Source organism: Girardinichthys multiradiatus, chromosome 23 (assembly GCF_021462225.1).
Source record: "Girardinichthys multiradiatus isolate DD_20200921_A chromosome 23, DD_fGirMul_XY1, whole genome shotgun sequence".
Lineage (NCBI taxonomy): Eukaryota > Metazoa > Chordata > Actinopteri > Cyprinodontiformes > Goodeidae > Girardinichthys > Girardinichthys multiradiatus.
In genome coordinates this window covers 51,750,983-51,766,186 of record NC_061815.1, presented here as the reverse complement: position 1 = coordinate 51,766,186, position 15,204 = coordinate 51,750,983, and the positions used below count along the sequence as shown (strand labels likewise).

Sequence of the window (15,204 nt, the reverse complement as noted above, 5' to 3'; positions counted from 1 at the left end):
TGAATGTTTGAAGATTAAAAATCTTTTTTCACTTTGACTTTCAAAGTATTTCAGGGGCACAACAGATTAGAAATTGCAGCATCATCCTGTTAGATTTAATCATAAAAATATGCAAGGTTAAAATCGAATATTTTTCAAGAAACATTTATGGATATAAAATAATTATAAAATATCACATTGACCAAAACAGGAAGGAGAGATAATAAATGTATATTTTCACTTTTATTATTTGGTTTATCCTATTATCGTGTTTTGTTGCTGCTTTAATAAATATTTATTTTTTTATCTTTGAAATAAACCGAATATTTTCAGTGAAAATGATGAATTTGACTGAATCAGGCTGCCTGTTGTTTGGTTGTTTTCTCCATTAACATGACAGTAAAACCTCTTTGCTCTGTTTTTCCACCTGCTGTTCTGAGCAAACCGTTATCTTATTAATATTAATTATTATAAAAGATTCCAGAAGCCTCTGATTGGCCACAAAGAAAAACACGGCGGCTAGTTTTATAGAAACGTTAAAACTTTATTTATTCAGAAAAAGCAGGAAAGTTCCAGTAAATAGAATAAAAATCTCTTTATGTACAAAATACAACTTTCTATGTGACGAAACCAAATAAATAAAAACAACAACAGAGTGTGTGTGTGGGGGGGGAGGGGGGCAGTCTGTGTGGGGGTGACAGAATAATGGATGGGGGCAGCTCCTTTCAGTCTTTTGTCAGAGCGCAGAAACTGGATTTCCACGCTCAGTTTTCTGCTTCACTGCTCTACAAATTGTAAAGTTGACTTTTCACCTCTAGGAGAAGGAGGAAGACGAGGACGAGGAGCTGTAGACCTGACTAACCTGCACACTGGGGGAGGGGGGAGTGCAAAGATTTTTATATTAAAACACAAACTCGGAAACATCTAAATGAGGAATAAAGTTCTTCTCATTTCAGTCCTTCTGCTCTGTAAGGCAAACTCCGGTTCTTCTGCTGTCGGCTGCTAAGGCACCTGTCTCCACCTGTCTCTGCTCCCCAGTCCTCAGTAGATGCCCGGAGCGAAGCTGCGGAAACCGAACACGGGAACCTGCTGCAGGAACCTGTAGTCCTCCGGCGCGGAGGGGCTGCCCGGACTCGAGGCGCAATAAGCCGGCGAGGAAGAGGACGAAGAGCCGCTGGAGCTCCAGGAACAGCCGTCGCTTCCCGGGCTGGGGGCCTCCACCAGGAGAGAGGGGCTGAGCAGCAGGGGAGGGTCTCCGGTCTTCCCCGCCTGCAGGTCCGCGATGCGGATGGTCTCCGACAGAGCCCAGATGTAGTTGTGCGCAAAGCGCAGAGTTTCGATTTTGGTGAGTTTGGTCTCATCCGGGAAGGCCGGCAGGACGCCCCGCAGCGCGTCCAGCGCGTCATTCAGGTTGTGCATGCGGTTCCGCTCCCGATCGTTAGCCTTGAGACGCCGGTTCTTCTTCACCACCTGTGCGGTGGAATCGCTGCGGCCGCGGCCGCGACGCCGCTTCTTCTGCTGCAGCTGCTGCTGATCGGGCCGCGGGGACGCGCCGCGCACGCTGCCGCGGGAGTCCTCATCGTCGGTGTGCGGGAAGAGGTCACAGCTGGTGTCGGTATCGGAGAAAACGGAGTCCATCTCGGAGAGCAGCGTTCGGTTCTGAGGGGAGAGGAGACAAAACTTAGCGGATGGACCGGATAGGAGCGCGTGCAGGTGCCTGCTGCAGAAGAGAGCGTGCACTAAACTTACCTGGATTAGATCCAGCAGAACTGGGTCTGGATCAGGAGTTCTGGCACGCGCCTCTACTGCTCTGGATCAGCTCGTGCGAGCCGGTGAGCCTGGCACACGCCCGGCCTCAGTCCGCTTATATACCGGGGCCGGACAATGACCGGACCCCACCTGACCCCCCCGCAGCAGCGGCAGGTCTGCCCCGTGCCAACGGGGCCTCATTTCCATAATGACGCCTCTGCGTGCCCCGCACCGAGAAGCGTGCCGGTAATCACGGCCAGCCAATCAGACGCAGAGGCGAGCCACGCGAGTCACACGCACGTCACTCCTCCCCTCAAACCCCCAACTCCCACCCGCGGCCTCCCAAGGAGCTAGAAGAAAAAGAGACTTTAGACCAGAAGAACACTGACTGACTCCAAAGGGGGGACACAGGATCCCATCCATCCATCCATCCATCCATCCATCCATCCATCCATCCATCCTGGAAGAGAGGCTAAACTGATAAATGTGGCTTAAAGAAAAAACCTTTCATATGAGCAGAACCCAAACAGGAAACACACCAAAAGCAGCGCCATAGAGTCCAGGCTGCAGTCATGATGAAGGAATCGAACCCACAACTTTCGAGTTGCAAGATGAGACTTTTCATTGAAGCCACAGGTAATGGGACGTTCCAACAGGAAGGCGTGTTTCCTGAATCATTTTCCGTTTAAAATCCATCCAGATCCAGAGACATGGACTACATACTGGAGCTTCATGGTTCCAGTAGGAGAATGTCAGATCAGGTCTGGTTTCCATGAGTCAAACTGGAAAAAGACGGTTTCAGTTCTCACACTGCACTCTGTGATTTATCCGAGTTCAACCTCAAACCTGCAGAAAATCAAGTTAAACTCCTAGCAGAACAGTTCTACTGCTCTATCAGAACATGTTTAACATTTTTCTGCTTAACGTAGAAGGAAAAAGTAAGAAAGGGAGGCTGCATCTTTACATAGATTTTGCATTGACTTCTATTTATTTTTCATTCATTTCAGTGGCCTAACCCTGACCCTGACCCTAAACCTAATCTAATTTTAATAATAATCATCTTTATTGGTCATTGCACATGTACATTACAAAGAAATTTGTCCTCTGCACACCTCAGTTCTAAACCAAACCCCTGACCCAAAAACAGCATTTTATTTCATGGGGCCCAGGCTTTGGGTCCTAAAAGGAGCAGTAGTATACAGCATAGTATATGTTGGAAAAATATTCCCCATATAATTTTTAGTGCCTAACGCTGACCCTAAAACTAACCCTAACCCTAACCAGTTAATACCTAACCCTAACCAGAACACAATTCATACCCTAGTCCTACACACACACACACACACACACACACACACTAAAGAAGTATTCCTTAAGAGTTTTTGAAGACATCTTTATGAGACAAGCATACAATTTTCCATTAATTATTCCATTTAGTGAGTTTGCAGCTCAGCCGAGGTGAAGCAGAGACCTGCAGAGTCTTTCTGCAGCTTTATTCAGCAGGGGGGGGGGGGGGGGGGGTCATTTATAAATAATTACACAATGTTTAGAGTCTTCAGGATTGTATAATATATCAAAGCGATTATAAGGTGAATTGTTCCATTGTGGCCGTCCGCCCTGTGCTTCTTTTCACTCCTCTCCTGGTTTGTCCTCAGTCCAAATTCAGCTCCTCAGGCCTTTTGTGCTGCTTTCTTTCTGCCTCAGCCACTCTATTGGTACCTTTCTTATTCAAATGGGCTCAGCAGGAACAAAACCAAAGCCAGGCAGCACACAAATCATCTCTGCCCCGGCTGCAGGGCCGGCACAAGCCTCTGTGGGGCCCCGATGATGAGCAGGCTGCAAATGCTCCGTCCTGCTCCGCTCTGAGGAACAGCTGCATTTTAAAACTCACTGCAACATAAAAAGCTCCAGGTTTATGATTCTTACTGGAGTTTCAGTTTACAATTGCTCTTCAGGATTACAGGTAAGGTCTGCAGAAGAAATGCTTTCTATCAGTCGAAGAAGGGTAAGCCCTAAGGGGAGTGGTTGTCGTTCCTCTGATGGAGACAAAGAGAAAGGAGGGGATGTGTCCCATGAAGTGAGCCAAATAAGACATGGAGAGGATAGAGATGAAGGAAAAGAAAGAAAGTTTTCTCCTGCTTGGTTAAAAACTCCTAAATTGAATCCAGGTTTTATTCATCATTTCCTCCAGGAGGCGCTGTAGACCTAGATAGAGGAAATATTCACAGGTTTTATAAATAAATGTTTCTTTGACGAGTAAAGTTTTCATCAAACATGAAACTGACTTCAAGTTATCATAGAATCAGAGTCGGTGATGGTTGGATCAGGGTCCTGCACTCTCCATGTCAACATCAAGTCTTTCCGGTAATACCATCACAAACATAAGCTCTACTGGGACCTTAACTGGACCTGTGAGCTTTGGTCAGATCTGACTCAGAAATAGCCTCCAGGTGGGTCTGGTGGATGAAAATGTGGAACAACTGCTTATGTTAACTGTTTTTTTTAACAGTGGAGGATGTGTCATGCTGTGGGCCTGTTTCTCTTCCAAAGGTCTTAGGATCGTTGTTAGATTGCACAACAAATAAAATCTGGTGGCCTCTGTAGTACGACTGAAATGGGTCGTCACTGGTTCTTTCAGCAGGATAAGGATCCAACACATCAACGTTGAAATGTTTCAGCTGCAGCTAACGCCTCTTTTCCACTGACTTGTTTTAGGCGGCAACGCTCCGCTCCACTTGGTTGAGCTCTCTCGGTGCGGTACCAGTTGTGTTTCCACAAACACACTGACAGCTGGAGTTCTGGCTTGAAACCCGTCTCCAGCCATCACGTCGCCATGCTGCTATTAACGTTACTGTGTGATAATGTCACAACAAATCTGCCTGAAACTATAAAAACTAAATAAATAAATAGCAAAAAAACCCATAAATTAACTAAATACTAATAATGTTTGTATTATTTTTGCATGTAGAAAAATGTCTTATATATGTTTTTTCATGTGCAAAATGATCCAGTGGGATAATTATCTCATCAATAAATGTCAGAACCAAGCACGCTGTTTCGTGGCTGTTTGTGTGTTTTGGGGAAATGTTTTTGCGTCTGAACAGCTGATTTCATGTGTGATGAGCTGGTTTAAGATGTTATTAACTACAGCGCCCCCTACCTGCGTGTCATTCAGAAAGCTGATGTGGCCTTTTTATTTTCTTTCAGCCTTCAGGCTGGTTTATGGTTTATAAATAGTTAAATTATATTTGGGTTTGACCCGCTCTAGCCATTGTGGTCCTTTATCTTATTGTAGTCATTCTTGAGTTTTATTAAAAGGTCCCACGGCCAATCAGTGAACAGCAGTCTCATGTAGTCACGACTCAGACCCAGTCAGACCTGCTCAGGAGCAGTGACCAAAAAACTAGCCCCCGGGAAAAACAGTGAGCTGCAGACATTCAGGCTGAATCTGATGAGGAGTCCTCAGGTTCCCTCGAGATAAAGAACTAGGAGCTGAAGCAAAGCTACAGACTGCAGCAGGGTAACAATAACCAGTCTTTGGTTTATCTTCACCATAACCTGTGGTCCCAGCATGGGGCCGCCCTGGTGGCTGCAGTAGGTCCAGTCACGTTCTGTAAGTTTTTCCGATAAAATGAATGTTTTGGGCCGTGTTCTGCTGGGTTGAATACGTGGCATGTGACTGACCAGGAGGTCCCTGAGATGTTCTCCATGTGAGACAGTTAAAAGCAGTATAATGCTATCAGCTTCATTGTGCTCTTCCACTACTTTATGTTTTCACAAGTTGTTTTGACTGTTTTCTTTTTGCAGTTCCTGTTTTATTTTGGTAAGCTGGTTGCTCTGTGCTCTCGGTACTTCCTGCTTTTCTTTAACACCAGTTCCTAAGGAGCTCTGGTGTTTCTGGTTCTCCTTGTGTTTGTTCATGCTCTGCTCGTCACGATCTGCTTGGGTTTTTCTTTTCTGCTTTTATTTTGATCAGTTCCTTGTTATGTTTTTAGGTCTTGCCATATTCATTTCATTTTGCTAGTAAGGTGTTGTCAGGTTTTGTGCTTCGCTCCTTGGTTTGTTCTTGTGTCTTGTACTTTTGTGCTACTGGATCTGTGTCTCTTGGATCTCTGCCTGTCCTTCTCTGTGGTTTGTAGTTTATGTTCAGCTTCATTCATGTTAATTAGTCTCCCACCCTCAGCCACAGCCTCTATGCAATCGAGTAGATTCTACTCCCCTGCCTGCTTCCTTTTCTGCACCTGTTCTACCAATCATATAAGCTCTATGTTGGTCGTTGTTGTTTGCGGGATTCTTCTGTTTTCTTCATCTTCCATCTACCACGTCCTGCAGGGTTTTTCTGCCCGTTCTTTACGCCATGTTCTCCTTGTGCCTTCTGGAAGTTTACTTATTATTTTAAAATAAATTGTTCAACTCACTGTGCCACTCCCACGTTCCTGTCTGCACTTGGGTCCCAAACTTTATGACAAAGCTCAGTTATCCTTTCACAGGATGTAGGTTAGCCTCCTCAGCTGCACTGCATCAGTTAATCTGCCAAATGAATCCCACCCAGTAACCAACACCATACTGCTGTCAGCTTTCCTTTCCTTTCTCATGCCTGCACCTTGTTCCTCAGCACTTCCAGTCATGACCATTTTGTGTTTCTGTTTGGATCATAGACTAGGTAAGAAAGTCTCTATCAGTCTGGTTTCATGTGTTTATCTGACAATCATTGTGCACATTAGGACAAATCACAGAGCATGTTGTAGTTGAAGCATCATTAATTAAACTCGCAGGGAGATAAACAGCTTCCTGTCTAACTAAGCTCTAACTTTTTCAAAAAGAATGAAACTACCAGGAGTTCTTCCAGGAGCATCTCAATGTTCTCCTCAAGTCTCCTTTACTGGCCCCAACCTCAGTCTGATTCTGCAGCTTCCTTCAGGTGCCACCTACCCACGCATCTGGTTTTATGTGCTGGTGCAGCAGCTGTTTGAGCCCTTTGAAGTGATGAGGCTGTAAAACCAGGACCTGCCTCCACCTCCTGATTCTTCTTCATGTGTTTCTGCTGCAGTCTGTCGACATTTAGGCTGCTCCTCCCACAGCTGGAGGACTCTGTGTGTGGTCATCATTGCCGACTCAAAAACCATAAAACATTCAGTTTCACTGTGAGACAAAGAGCTCTGCTGCTTCTTGTAGCAGCTTTTAAGGAAGGAGATTGATAATTGTTATCAAACTACAAACATGGCCGAAAGGGTCAAAGTGGAATGCTCTTTGACCTGGAGGGGTGTGAAGGGCCTCAGCAGCATTTAAAGAGACGGCATCAAAACAAGTTGCTCTCAAACGCTTCTCAGAACAGGTAGAAGAGGAGCCTGAGGAGCTACAAGAACAAGGAGTTCAGACCAAAGCATTGAGGTTCCACTTTATATAGACCACAGCTGGATGATTTGAGGGTGAAAAGGAAGGTTTTAAAAGCATGATAGGTCCACTTTAAGTTGTGAATTTCTGCCATGTTCCTCTTGGTGTTGCCATTTGAGATCATCACTTTGTTTAATTATTTCCTACTTCATTCTTATGTTTAGTTGCATGTAGATTAGAAATATTTCTCTGATCAGATCCTACTCACTTGTCCTCCCTCAGCTCGCTGCCTCAGCCATTTCTCGTTCCGACCTGATGACTTCCATCTGTTTTTGCCTTGCCTTCTCCACTCACTCCTCTGTATTTAAACCCAGTCCTCCAGTGTAGTGTTGTCAGTTTGGACCTTTTTGTGTTTATGAAATTATTGTTTCACTTCTGGCTTCCATTGCTTGCTTTTGGATCCTACTACAAACCAAACATGGCAGTTAAAATTGTCTTTCCATTTAAAACACAATGTTTTGGTTGCTAACCTGTGTGGTCTGTGTGCAGTGGGAGCTAGTGATGGGAAGTTTGATTCTTTTTACTGACTTGAGTCACTCACCTACAGGGGTTGGACAACGAAACTGAAACACCTGGTTTTAGACCACAATAATTTATTAGTATGGTGTAGGACCTCCTTTTGCAGCCAATACAGCATCAACTCATCTTGGGAATGACATATACAAGTCCTGCACAGTGGTCAGAGGGATTTTAAGCCATTCTTCTTGCAGGATAGTGGCCAGGTCACTACGTGATACTGGTGGAGGAAAACGTTTCCTGACTCGCTCCTCCAAAACACCCCAAAGTGGCTCAATAATATTTAGATCTGGTGACTGTGCAGGCCATGGGAGATGTTCAACTTCACTTTCATGTTCATCAAACCAATCTTTCACCAGTCTTGCTGTGTGTATTGGTGCATTGTCATCCTGATACACGGCACTGCCTTCAGGATACAATGTTTGAACCATTGGATGTACATGGTCCTCAAGAATGGTTCGGTAGTCCTTGGCAGTGACGCGCCCATCTAGCACAAGTATTGGGCCAAGGGAATGCCATGATATGGCAGCCCAAACCATCACTGATCCACCCCCATGCTTCACTCTGGGCATGCAACAGTCTGGGTGGTACGCTTCTTTGGGGCTTCTCCACACCGTAACTCTCCTGGATGTGGGGAAAACAGTAAAGGTGGACTCATCAGAGAACAATACATGTTTCACATTGTCCACAGCCCAAGATTTGCGCTCCTTGCACCATTGAAACCAACGTTTGGCATTGGCATGAGTGACCAAAGGTTTGGCTATAGCAGCCCGGCCGTGTATATTGACCCTGTGGAGCTCCTGACGGACAGTTCTGGTGGAAACAGGAGAGTTGAGGTGCACATTTAATTCTGCCATGATTTGGGCAGCCGTGGTTTTATGTTTTTTGGATACAATCCGGGTTAGCACCCGAACATCCCTTTCAGACAGCTTCCTCTTGCGTCCACAGTTAATCCTGTTGGATGTGGTTCATCCTTCTTGGTGGTATGCTGACATTACCCTGGATACCGTGGCTCTTGATACATCACAAAGACTTGCTGTCTTGGTCACAGATGCGCCAGCAAGACGTGCACCAACAATTTGTCCTCTTTTGAACTCTGGTATGTCACCCATAATGTTGTGTGCATTTCAATATTTTGAGCAAAACTGTGCTCTTACCCTGTTAATTGAACCTTCACACTCTGCTCTTACTGGTGCAATGTGCAATCAATGAAGACTGGCTAGCAGGCTGGTCCAATTTAGCCATGAAAACTCCTCTGGCAACCTCCGGCACCCTGTGGCATCCTCCGGCACCCTGTGGCATCTTCTGGCACCCTGTGGCATCCTCTGGCATCCTCCGTACCCTGTGGCATCCTCTGGCAGCCCCTGTCATCATCTGGCACCCTGTGACATCCTCTGGCAGCCCCTGGCATCTTCTGGCACCCTGTGGCATCCTCTGGCATGCTCCGGCACCCTGTGGCATCTTCTGGCACCCGGTGGCATCCTCCGGCACCCTGTGGCATCTTCTGGCACCCTGTGGCAACCTCTGGCAGCCCCTGACATCCTGTGGCAGCCCCTGGCATCCTCCGGCACCCTGTGTCATCTTCTGGCACCCTGTGGCATCCTCTGGCAGCCCCTGACATCCTGTGGCAGCCCCTGGCATCCTCTGGCAGCCCCTGGCATCCTCCGGCACCCTGTGGCATCTTTTGGCACCCTGTGGCATCGTCTGGCAGCCCCTGGCATCCTCCGGCACCTTGTGGCATCCTCCGGCACCCTGTGGCATCCTCTGGCATCCTCCGGCACCCTGTGGCATCTTCTGGCACCCTGTGGCATCCTCCGGCACCCTGTGGCATCTTCTGGCACCCTGTGGCATACTCTGGCAGCCTGTGGCAGCCTGTGGCATCCTCTGGCATCCTCCGGCACCCTTTGGCATCCTCTGGCAGCCCCTGGCATCATCTGGCACCCTGTGACATCCTCTGGCAGCCCCTGGCATCGTCTGGCACCCTGTGGCATCCTCTGGCAGCCCCTGGCATCCTCTGGCACCCTGTGACATCCTCTGGCATCCTCCGGCACCCTGTGGCATCCTCCAGCACCCTGTGGCATCTTCTGGCACCCTGTGGCATCCTCTGGCAGCCCCCGGCATCCTCCGGCACCCTGTGGCATCCTCCGGCACCCTGCGGCATCTTCTGGCACCCTGTGGCATCCTCCGGCACCCTGTGGCATCCTCTGGCAGTCCCTGGCATCCTCCGGCACCCTGTGGCATCCTCTGGCAGCCCCTGGCATCCTCTGGCAGCCCCTGACATCCTGTGGAAGCCCCTGGCATCCTCTGGCAGCCCCTGGCATCCTCCGGCACCCTGTGGCATCTTCTGGCACCCTGTGGCATCCTCTGGCAGCCCCTGGCATCCTCCGGCACCCTGTGGCATCTTCTGGCACCCTGTGGCATCCTCTGGTTTCCTCCGGCACCCTGTGGCATCCTCTGGCACCCTGTGGCATACTCTGGCAGTCCCTGACATCCTGTGGCAGCCCCTGGCATCCTCTGGCAGCCCCTGGCATCCTCCGGCACCCTGTGGCATCTTCCGGCACCCTGTGGCATCTTCTGGCACCCTGTGGCATCCTCCGGCACCCTGTGGCATCCTCTGGCAGCCCCTGACATCCTGTGGCAGCCCTGGCATCCTCTGGCAGCCCCTGGCATCCTCCGGTACCCTGTGGCATCTTCTGGCACCCTGTGGCATCCTCTGGCAGCCCCTGGCATCCTCTGGCAGCCCCTGGCATCCTCCGGCACCCTGTGGCATCTTCCGGCACCCTGTGGCATCTTCTGGCACCCTGTGGCATCCTCCGGCACCCTGTGGCATCCTCTGGCAGCCCCTGACATCCTGTGGCAGCCCCTGGCATCCTCTGGCAGCCCCTGGCATCCTCCGGCACCCTGTGGCATCTTTTGGCACCCTGTGGCATCCTCTGGCAGCCCCTGGCATCCTCTGGCAGCCCCTGGCATCCTCCGGCACCCTGTGGCATCTTCTGGCACCCTGTGGCATCCTCTGGCAGCCCCTGGCATCCTCTGGCAGCCCCTGGCATCCTCCGGCACCCTGTGGCATCCTCTGGCACCCTGTGGCATCCTCTGGCAGCCCCTGGCATCCTCCGGCACCCTGTGGCATCCTCTGGCACCCTGTGGCATCCTCTGGCAGCCCCTGGCATCCTCCGGCACCCTGTGGCATCCTCCGGCACCCAGTGGCATCTTCTGGCACCCTGTGGCATCCTCTGGCACCCTGTGACATCCTCTGGCAGCCCCTGGCATCCTGTGGCAGCCCCTGACATCCGCACCCCCTGGCATCCTCTGGCAGCCCCTGACATCCTGTGGCAGCCCCTGGCATCCTCTGGCAGCCCCTGGCATCCTCCGGCACCCTGTGGCATCCTCCGGCACCCTGTGGCATCTTCTGGCACCCTGTGGCATCCTCTGGCAACCTCCGGCACCCTGTGGCATCCTCCGGCACCCTGTGGCATCTTCTGGCACCCTGTGTCATACTCTGGCAGCCCCTGACATCCTGTGGCAGCCCCTGGCATCCTCTGGCAGCCCCTGGCATCCTCCGGCACCCTATGGCATCTTCTGGCACCCTGTGGCATCTTCTGGCACCCTGTGGCATCCTCCGGCACCCTGTGGCATCTTCTGGCACCCTGTGGCATCCTCCGGCACCCTGTGGCATCTTCTGGCACCCTGTGGCATCCTCCGGCACCCTGTGGCATCTTCTGGCACCCTGTGGCATCCTCTGGCAGCCCTTGACATCCTGTGGCAGCCCCTGGCATCCTCCGGCAGCCCCTGGCATCCTCCGGCAGCCCCTGGCATCCTCCGGCACCCTGTGGCATCTTCTGGCACCCTGTGGCATCCTCTGGCAGCCCCTGGCATCTTCTGGCACCCTGTGGCATCCTCCGGCACCCTGTGGCATCTTCTGGCACCCTGTGGCATCCTCCGGCAGCCCCTGGCATCCTCCGGCAGCCCCTGGCATCCTCCGGCACCCTGTGGCATCTTCTGGCACCCTGTGGCATCCTCTGGCAGCCCCTGGCATCTTCTGGCACCCTGTGGCATCCTCCGGCACCCTGTGGCATCTTCTGGCACCCTGTGGCATCCTCTGGCAGCCCCTGACATCCTGTGGCAGCCCCTGGCATCCTCTGGCACCCTGTGGCATCTTCTGGCACCCTGTGGCATCCTCTGGCAGCCCCTGACATCCTGTGGCAGCCCCTGGCATCCTCTGGCAGCCCCTGGCATCCTCCGGCAGCCCCTGGCATCCTCCGGCACCCTGTGGCATCTTCTGGCACCCTGTGGCATCCTCTGGCAGCCCCTGGCATCTTCTGGCACCCTGTGGCATCCTCCGGCACCCTGTGGCATCTTCTGGCACCCTGTGGCATCCTCTGGCAGCCCCTGGCATCCTCCGGCACCCTGTGGCATCTTTTGGCACCCTGTGGCATCCTCCGGCACCCTGTGGCATCTTCTGGCACCCTGTGGCATCCTCCGGCACCCTGTGGCATCTTTTGGCACCCTGTGGCATCCTCCGGCACCCTGTGGCATCTTCTGGCACCCTGTGGCATCTTCTGGCAGCCTGTGGCATCCTCTGGCATCCTCCGGCAGCCTGTGGCATCCTCTGGCAGCCCCTGGCATCTTCCGGCACCCTGTGGCATCTTTTGGCACCCTGTGGCATCCTCCGGCACCCTGTGGCATCTTCTGGCACCCTGTGGCATCTTCTGGCAGCCTATTGGCATCTTCTGGCACCCTGTGGCATCTTCTGGCAGCCCCTGACATCCTGTGGCATCTTCTGGCACCGTGTGGCATCCTCCGGCACCCTGTGGCATCTTCTGGCACCCTCTGGCATCCTCCGGCACCCTGTGGCATCTTCTGGCACCCTGTGGCATCCTCCGGCACCCTGTGGCATCTTCTGGCACCCTGTGGCATCTTCTGGCAGCCCCTGACATCCTGTGGCATCTTCTGGCACCGTGTGGCATCCTCCGGCACCCTGTGGCATCTTCTGGCACCCTGTGGCATCCTCTGGCAGCCCCTGACATCCTGTGGCATCCTCTGGCACCCTGTGGCATCTTCTGGCACCCTGTGGCATCCTCTGGCAGCCCCTGACATCCTGTGGCATCCTCCGGCACCCTGTGGCATCTTCTGGCACCCTGTGGCATCCTCCGGCACCCTGTGGCATCTTCTGGCACCCTGTGGCATCCTCTGGCAGCCCCTGACATCCTGTGGCATCCTCTGGCACCCTGTGGCATCTTCTGGCACCCTGTGGGATCCTCTGGCAGCCCCTGACATCCTGTGGCATCCTCCGGCACCCTGTGGCATCTTCTGGCACCCTGTGGCATCCTCCGGCACCCTGTGGCATCCTCCGGCACTCTGTGGCATCTTCTGGCACTCTGTGGCATCCTCCGGCACCCTGTGGCATCTTCTGGCACCCTGTGGCATCCTCTGGCATCCTCCGGCACCCTGTGGCATCTTCTGGCACCTGTGGCATCCTCTGGCAGCCCCTGGCATCCTCCGGCACCCTGTGGCATCCTCCGGCACCCTGTGGAATCTTCTGGCACCCTGTGGCATCCTCCGGCACCCTGTGGCATCCTCCGGCACCCTGTGGCATCCTCCGGCACCCTGTGGCATCCTCTGGCATCCTCCGGCACCCTGTGGAATCTTCTGGCACCCTGTGGAATCTTCTGGCACCCTGTGGCATCCTCTGGCACCCTGTGGCATCCTCCGGCACCCTGTGGCATCCTCCGGCACCCTGTGGCATCCTCCGGCACCCTGTGGCATCTTCTGGCACCCTGTGGCATCCTCCGGCACCCTGTGGCATCTTCTGGCACCCAGTGTCATCCTCTGGCATCCTCCGGCACCCTGTGGCATCCTCTGGCATCCTCTGGCAGCCCCTGGCATCCTCCGGCACCTTGTGGCATCCTCCGGCACCCTGTGGCATCTTCTGGCACCCTGTGGCATCCTCCGGCACCCTGTGGCATCTTCTGGCACCCTGTGGCATCCTCTGGCACCCTGTGGCATCCTCCGGCACCCTGTGGCATCTTTTGGCACCCTGTGGCATCCTCCGACACCCTGTGGCATCCTCCGACACCCTGTGGCATCCTCTGGCATCCTCCGGCACCTTGTGGCATCCTCCGGCACCCTGTGGTATCTTCTGGCATCCTCCGGCACCCTGTTGCATCTTCTGGCACCCTGTGGCATCCTCCGGCACCCTGTGGCATCTTCTGGCACCCTGTGGCATCCTCTGGCACCCTGTGGCATCCTCCGGCACCCTGTGGCATCTTCTGGCACCCTGTGGCATCCTCCGACACCCTGTGGCATCCTCTGGCAGCCCCTGGCATCCTCCGGCACCTTGTGGCATCCTCCGGCACCCTGTGGTATCCTCTGGCATCCTCCGGCACCTTGTGGCATCCTCCGGCACCCTGTGGTATCCTCTGGCATCCTCCGGCACCCTGTGGCATCTTCTGGCACCCTGTGGCATCCTCCGGCACCCTGCGGCATCTTCTGGCACCCTGTGGTATCCTCTGGCATCCTCCGACACCCTGTGGCATCCTCTGGCAGCCCCTGGCATCCTCCGGCACCTTGTGGCATCCTCCGGCACCCTGTGGTATCCTCTGGAATCCTCCGGCACCCTGTGGCATCTTCTGGCACCCTGTGGCATCCTCTGGCAACCTGTGGCATCTTCTGTCATCCTCTGGCATCCTCCGGCACCCTGTGGCATCTTCTGGCACCCTGTAGCGTCCTCCGGCACCCTGTGGCATCCTCCGGCACCCTGTGGCATCTTCTGGCACCCTGTGGCATCCTCTGGCAGCCCCTGGCATCCTCCGGCACCCTGTGGCATCCTCTGGCACCCTGTGGCATCCTCCGGCAACCTGTGGCATCCTCCGGCACCCTGTGGCATCCTCCGGCACCCTGTGGCATCTTCTGGCACCCTGTGGCATCCTCCGGCACCCTGTGGCATCTTCTGGCACCCTGTGGCATCCTCTGGCATCCTCCGGCACCCTGTGGCATCCTCCGGCACCCTGTGGCATCTTCTGGCACCCTGTGGCATCCTCCGGCACCCTGTGGCATCTTCTGGCACCCTGTGGCATCCTCTGGCAGCCCCTGGCATCCTCCGGCACCTTGTGACATCCTCCGGCACCCTGTGGCATCTTCTGGCACCCTGTGGCATCTTCTGGCACCCTGTGGCATCCTCCGACACCCTGTGGCATCCTCTGGCAGCCCCTGGCATCCTCCGGCACCTTGTGGCATCCTCCGGCACCCTGTGGTATCCTCTGGCATCCTCCGGCACCCTGTGGCATCTTCTGGCACCCTGTGGCATCCTCCGGCACCCTGCGGCATCTTCTGGCACCCTGTGGCATCCTCCGACACCCTGTGGCATCCTCTGGCCGCCCCTGGCATCCTCCGGCACCTTGTGGCATCCTCCGGCACCCTTTGGTATCCTCTGGCATCCTCCGGCACCCTGTGGCATCTTCTGGCACCCTGTGGCATCCTCCGGCACCCTGTGGCATCTTCTGTCATCCTCTGGCATCCTCCGGCACCCTGTGGCATCTTCTGGCACCCTGTGGCATCCTCCGGCAC

General features: G+C 53.6%; 1 protein-coding gene across 1 annotated transcript; it reads right to left on the bottom strand.

The window, feature by feature from the left end:
- Positions 1-511: 511 nt before the first annotated feature.
- neurog1 (neurogenin 1) lies at positions 512-1,912 on the bottom strand. The gene is made up of 2 exons (XM_047354213.1): positions 1,729-1,912; positions 512-1,638 (listed from the first exon to the last, which is right to left on the bottom strand). The coding sequence occupies exon 2, from the start codon at positions 1,615-1,617 to the stop codon at positions 1,021-1,023; it is 597 nt and encodes a 198-aa protein (XP_047210169.1). The 5' UTR covers positions 1,618-1,638; positions 1,729-1,912; the 3' UTR covers positions 512-1,020.
- Between the last annotated feature and the right edge of the window lie 13,292 nt (positions 1,913-15,204).

Bases quoted from the DNA above. Each gene is read 5' to 3' on its own strand.
- neurog1 (XM_047354213.1), bottom strand. From the start codon at position 1,617: ATGGACTCCGTTTTCTCCGATACCGACACCAGCTGTGACCTCTTCCCG.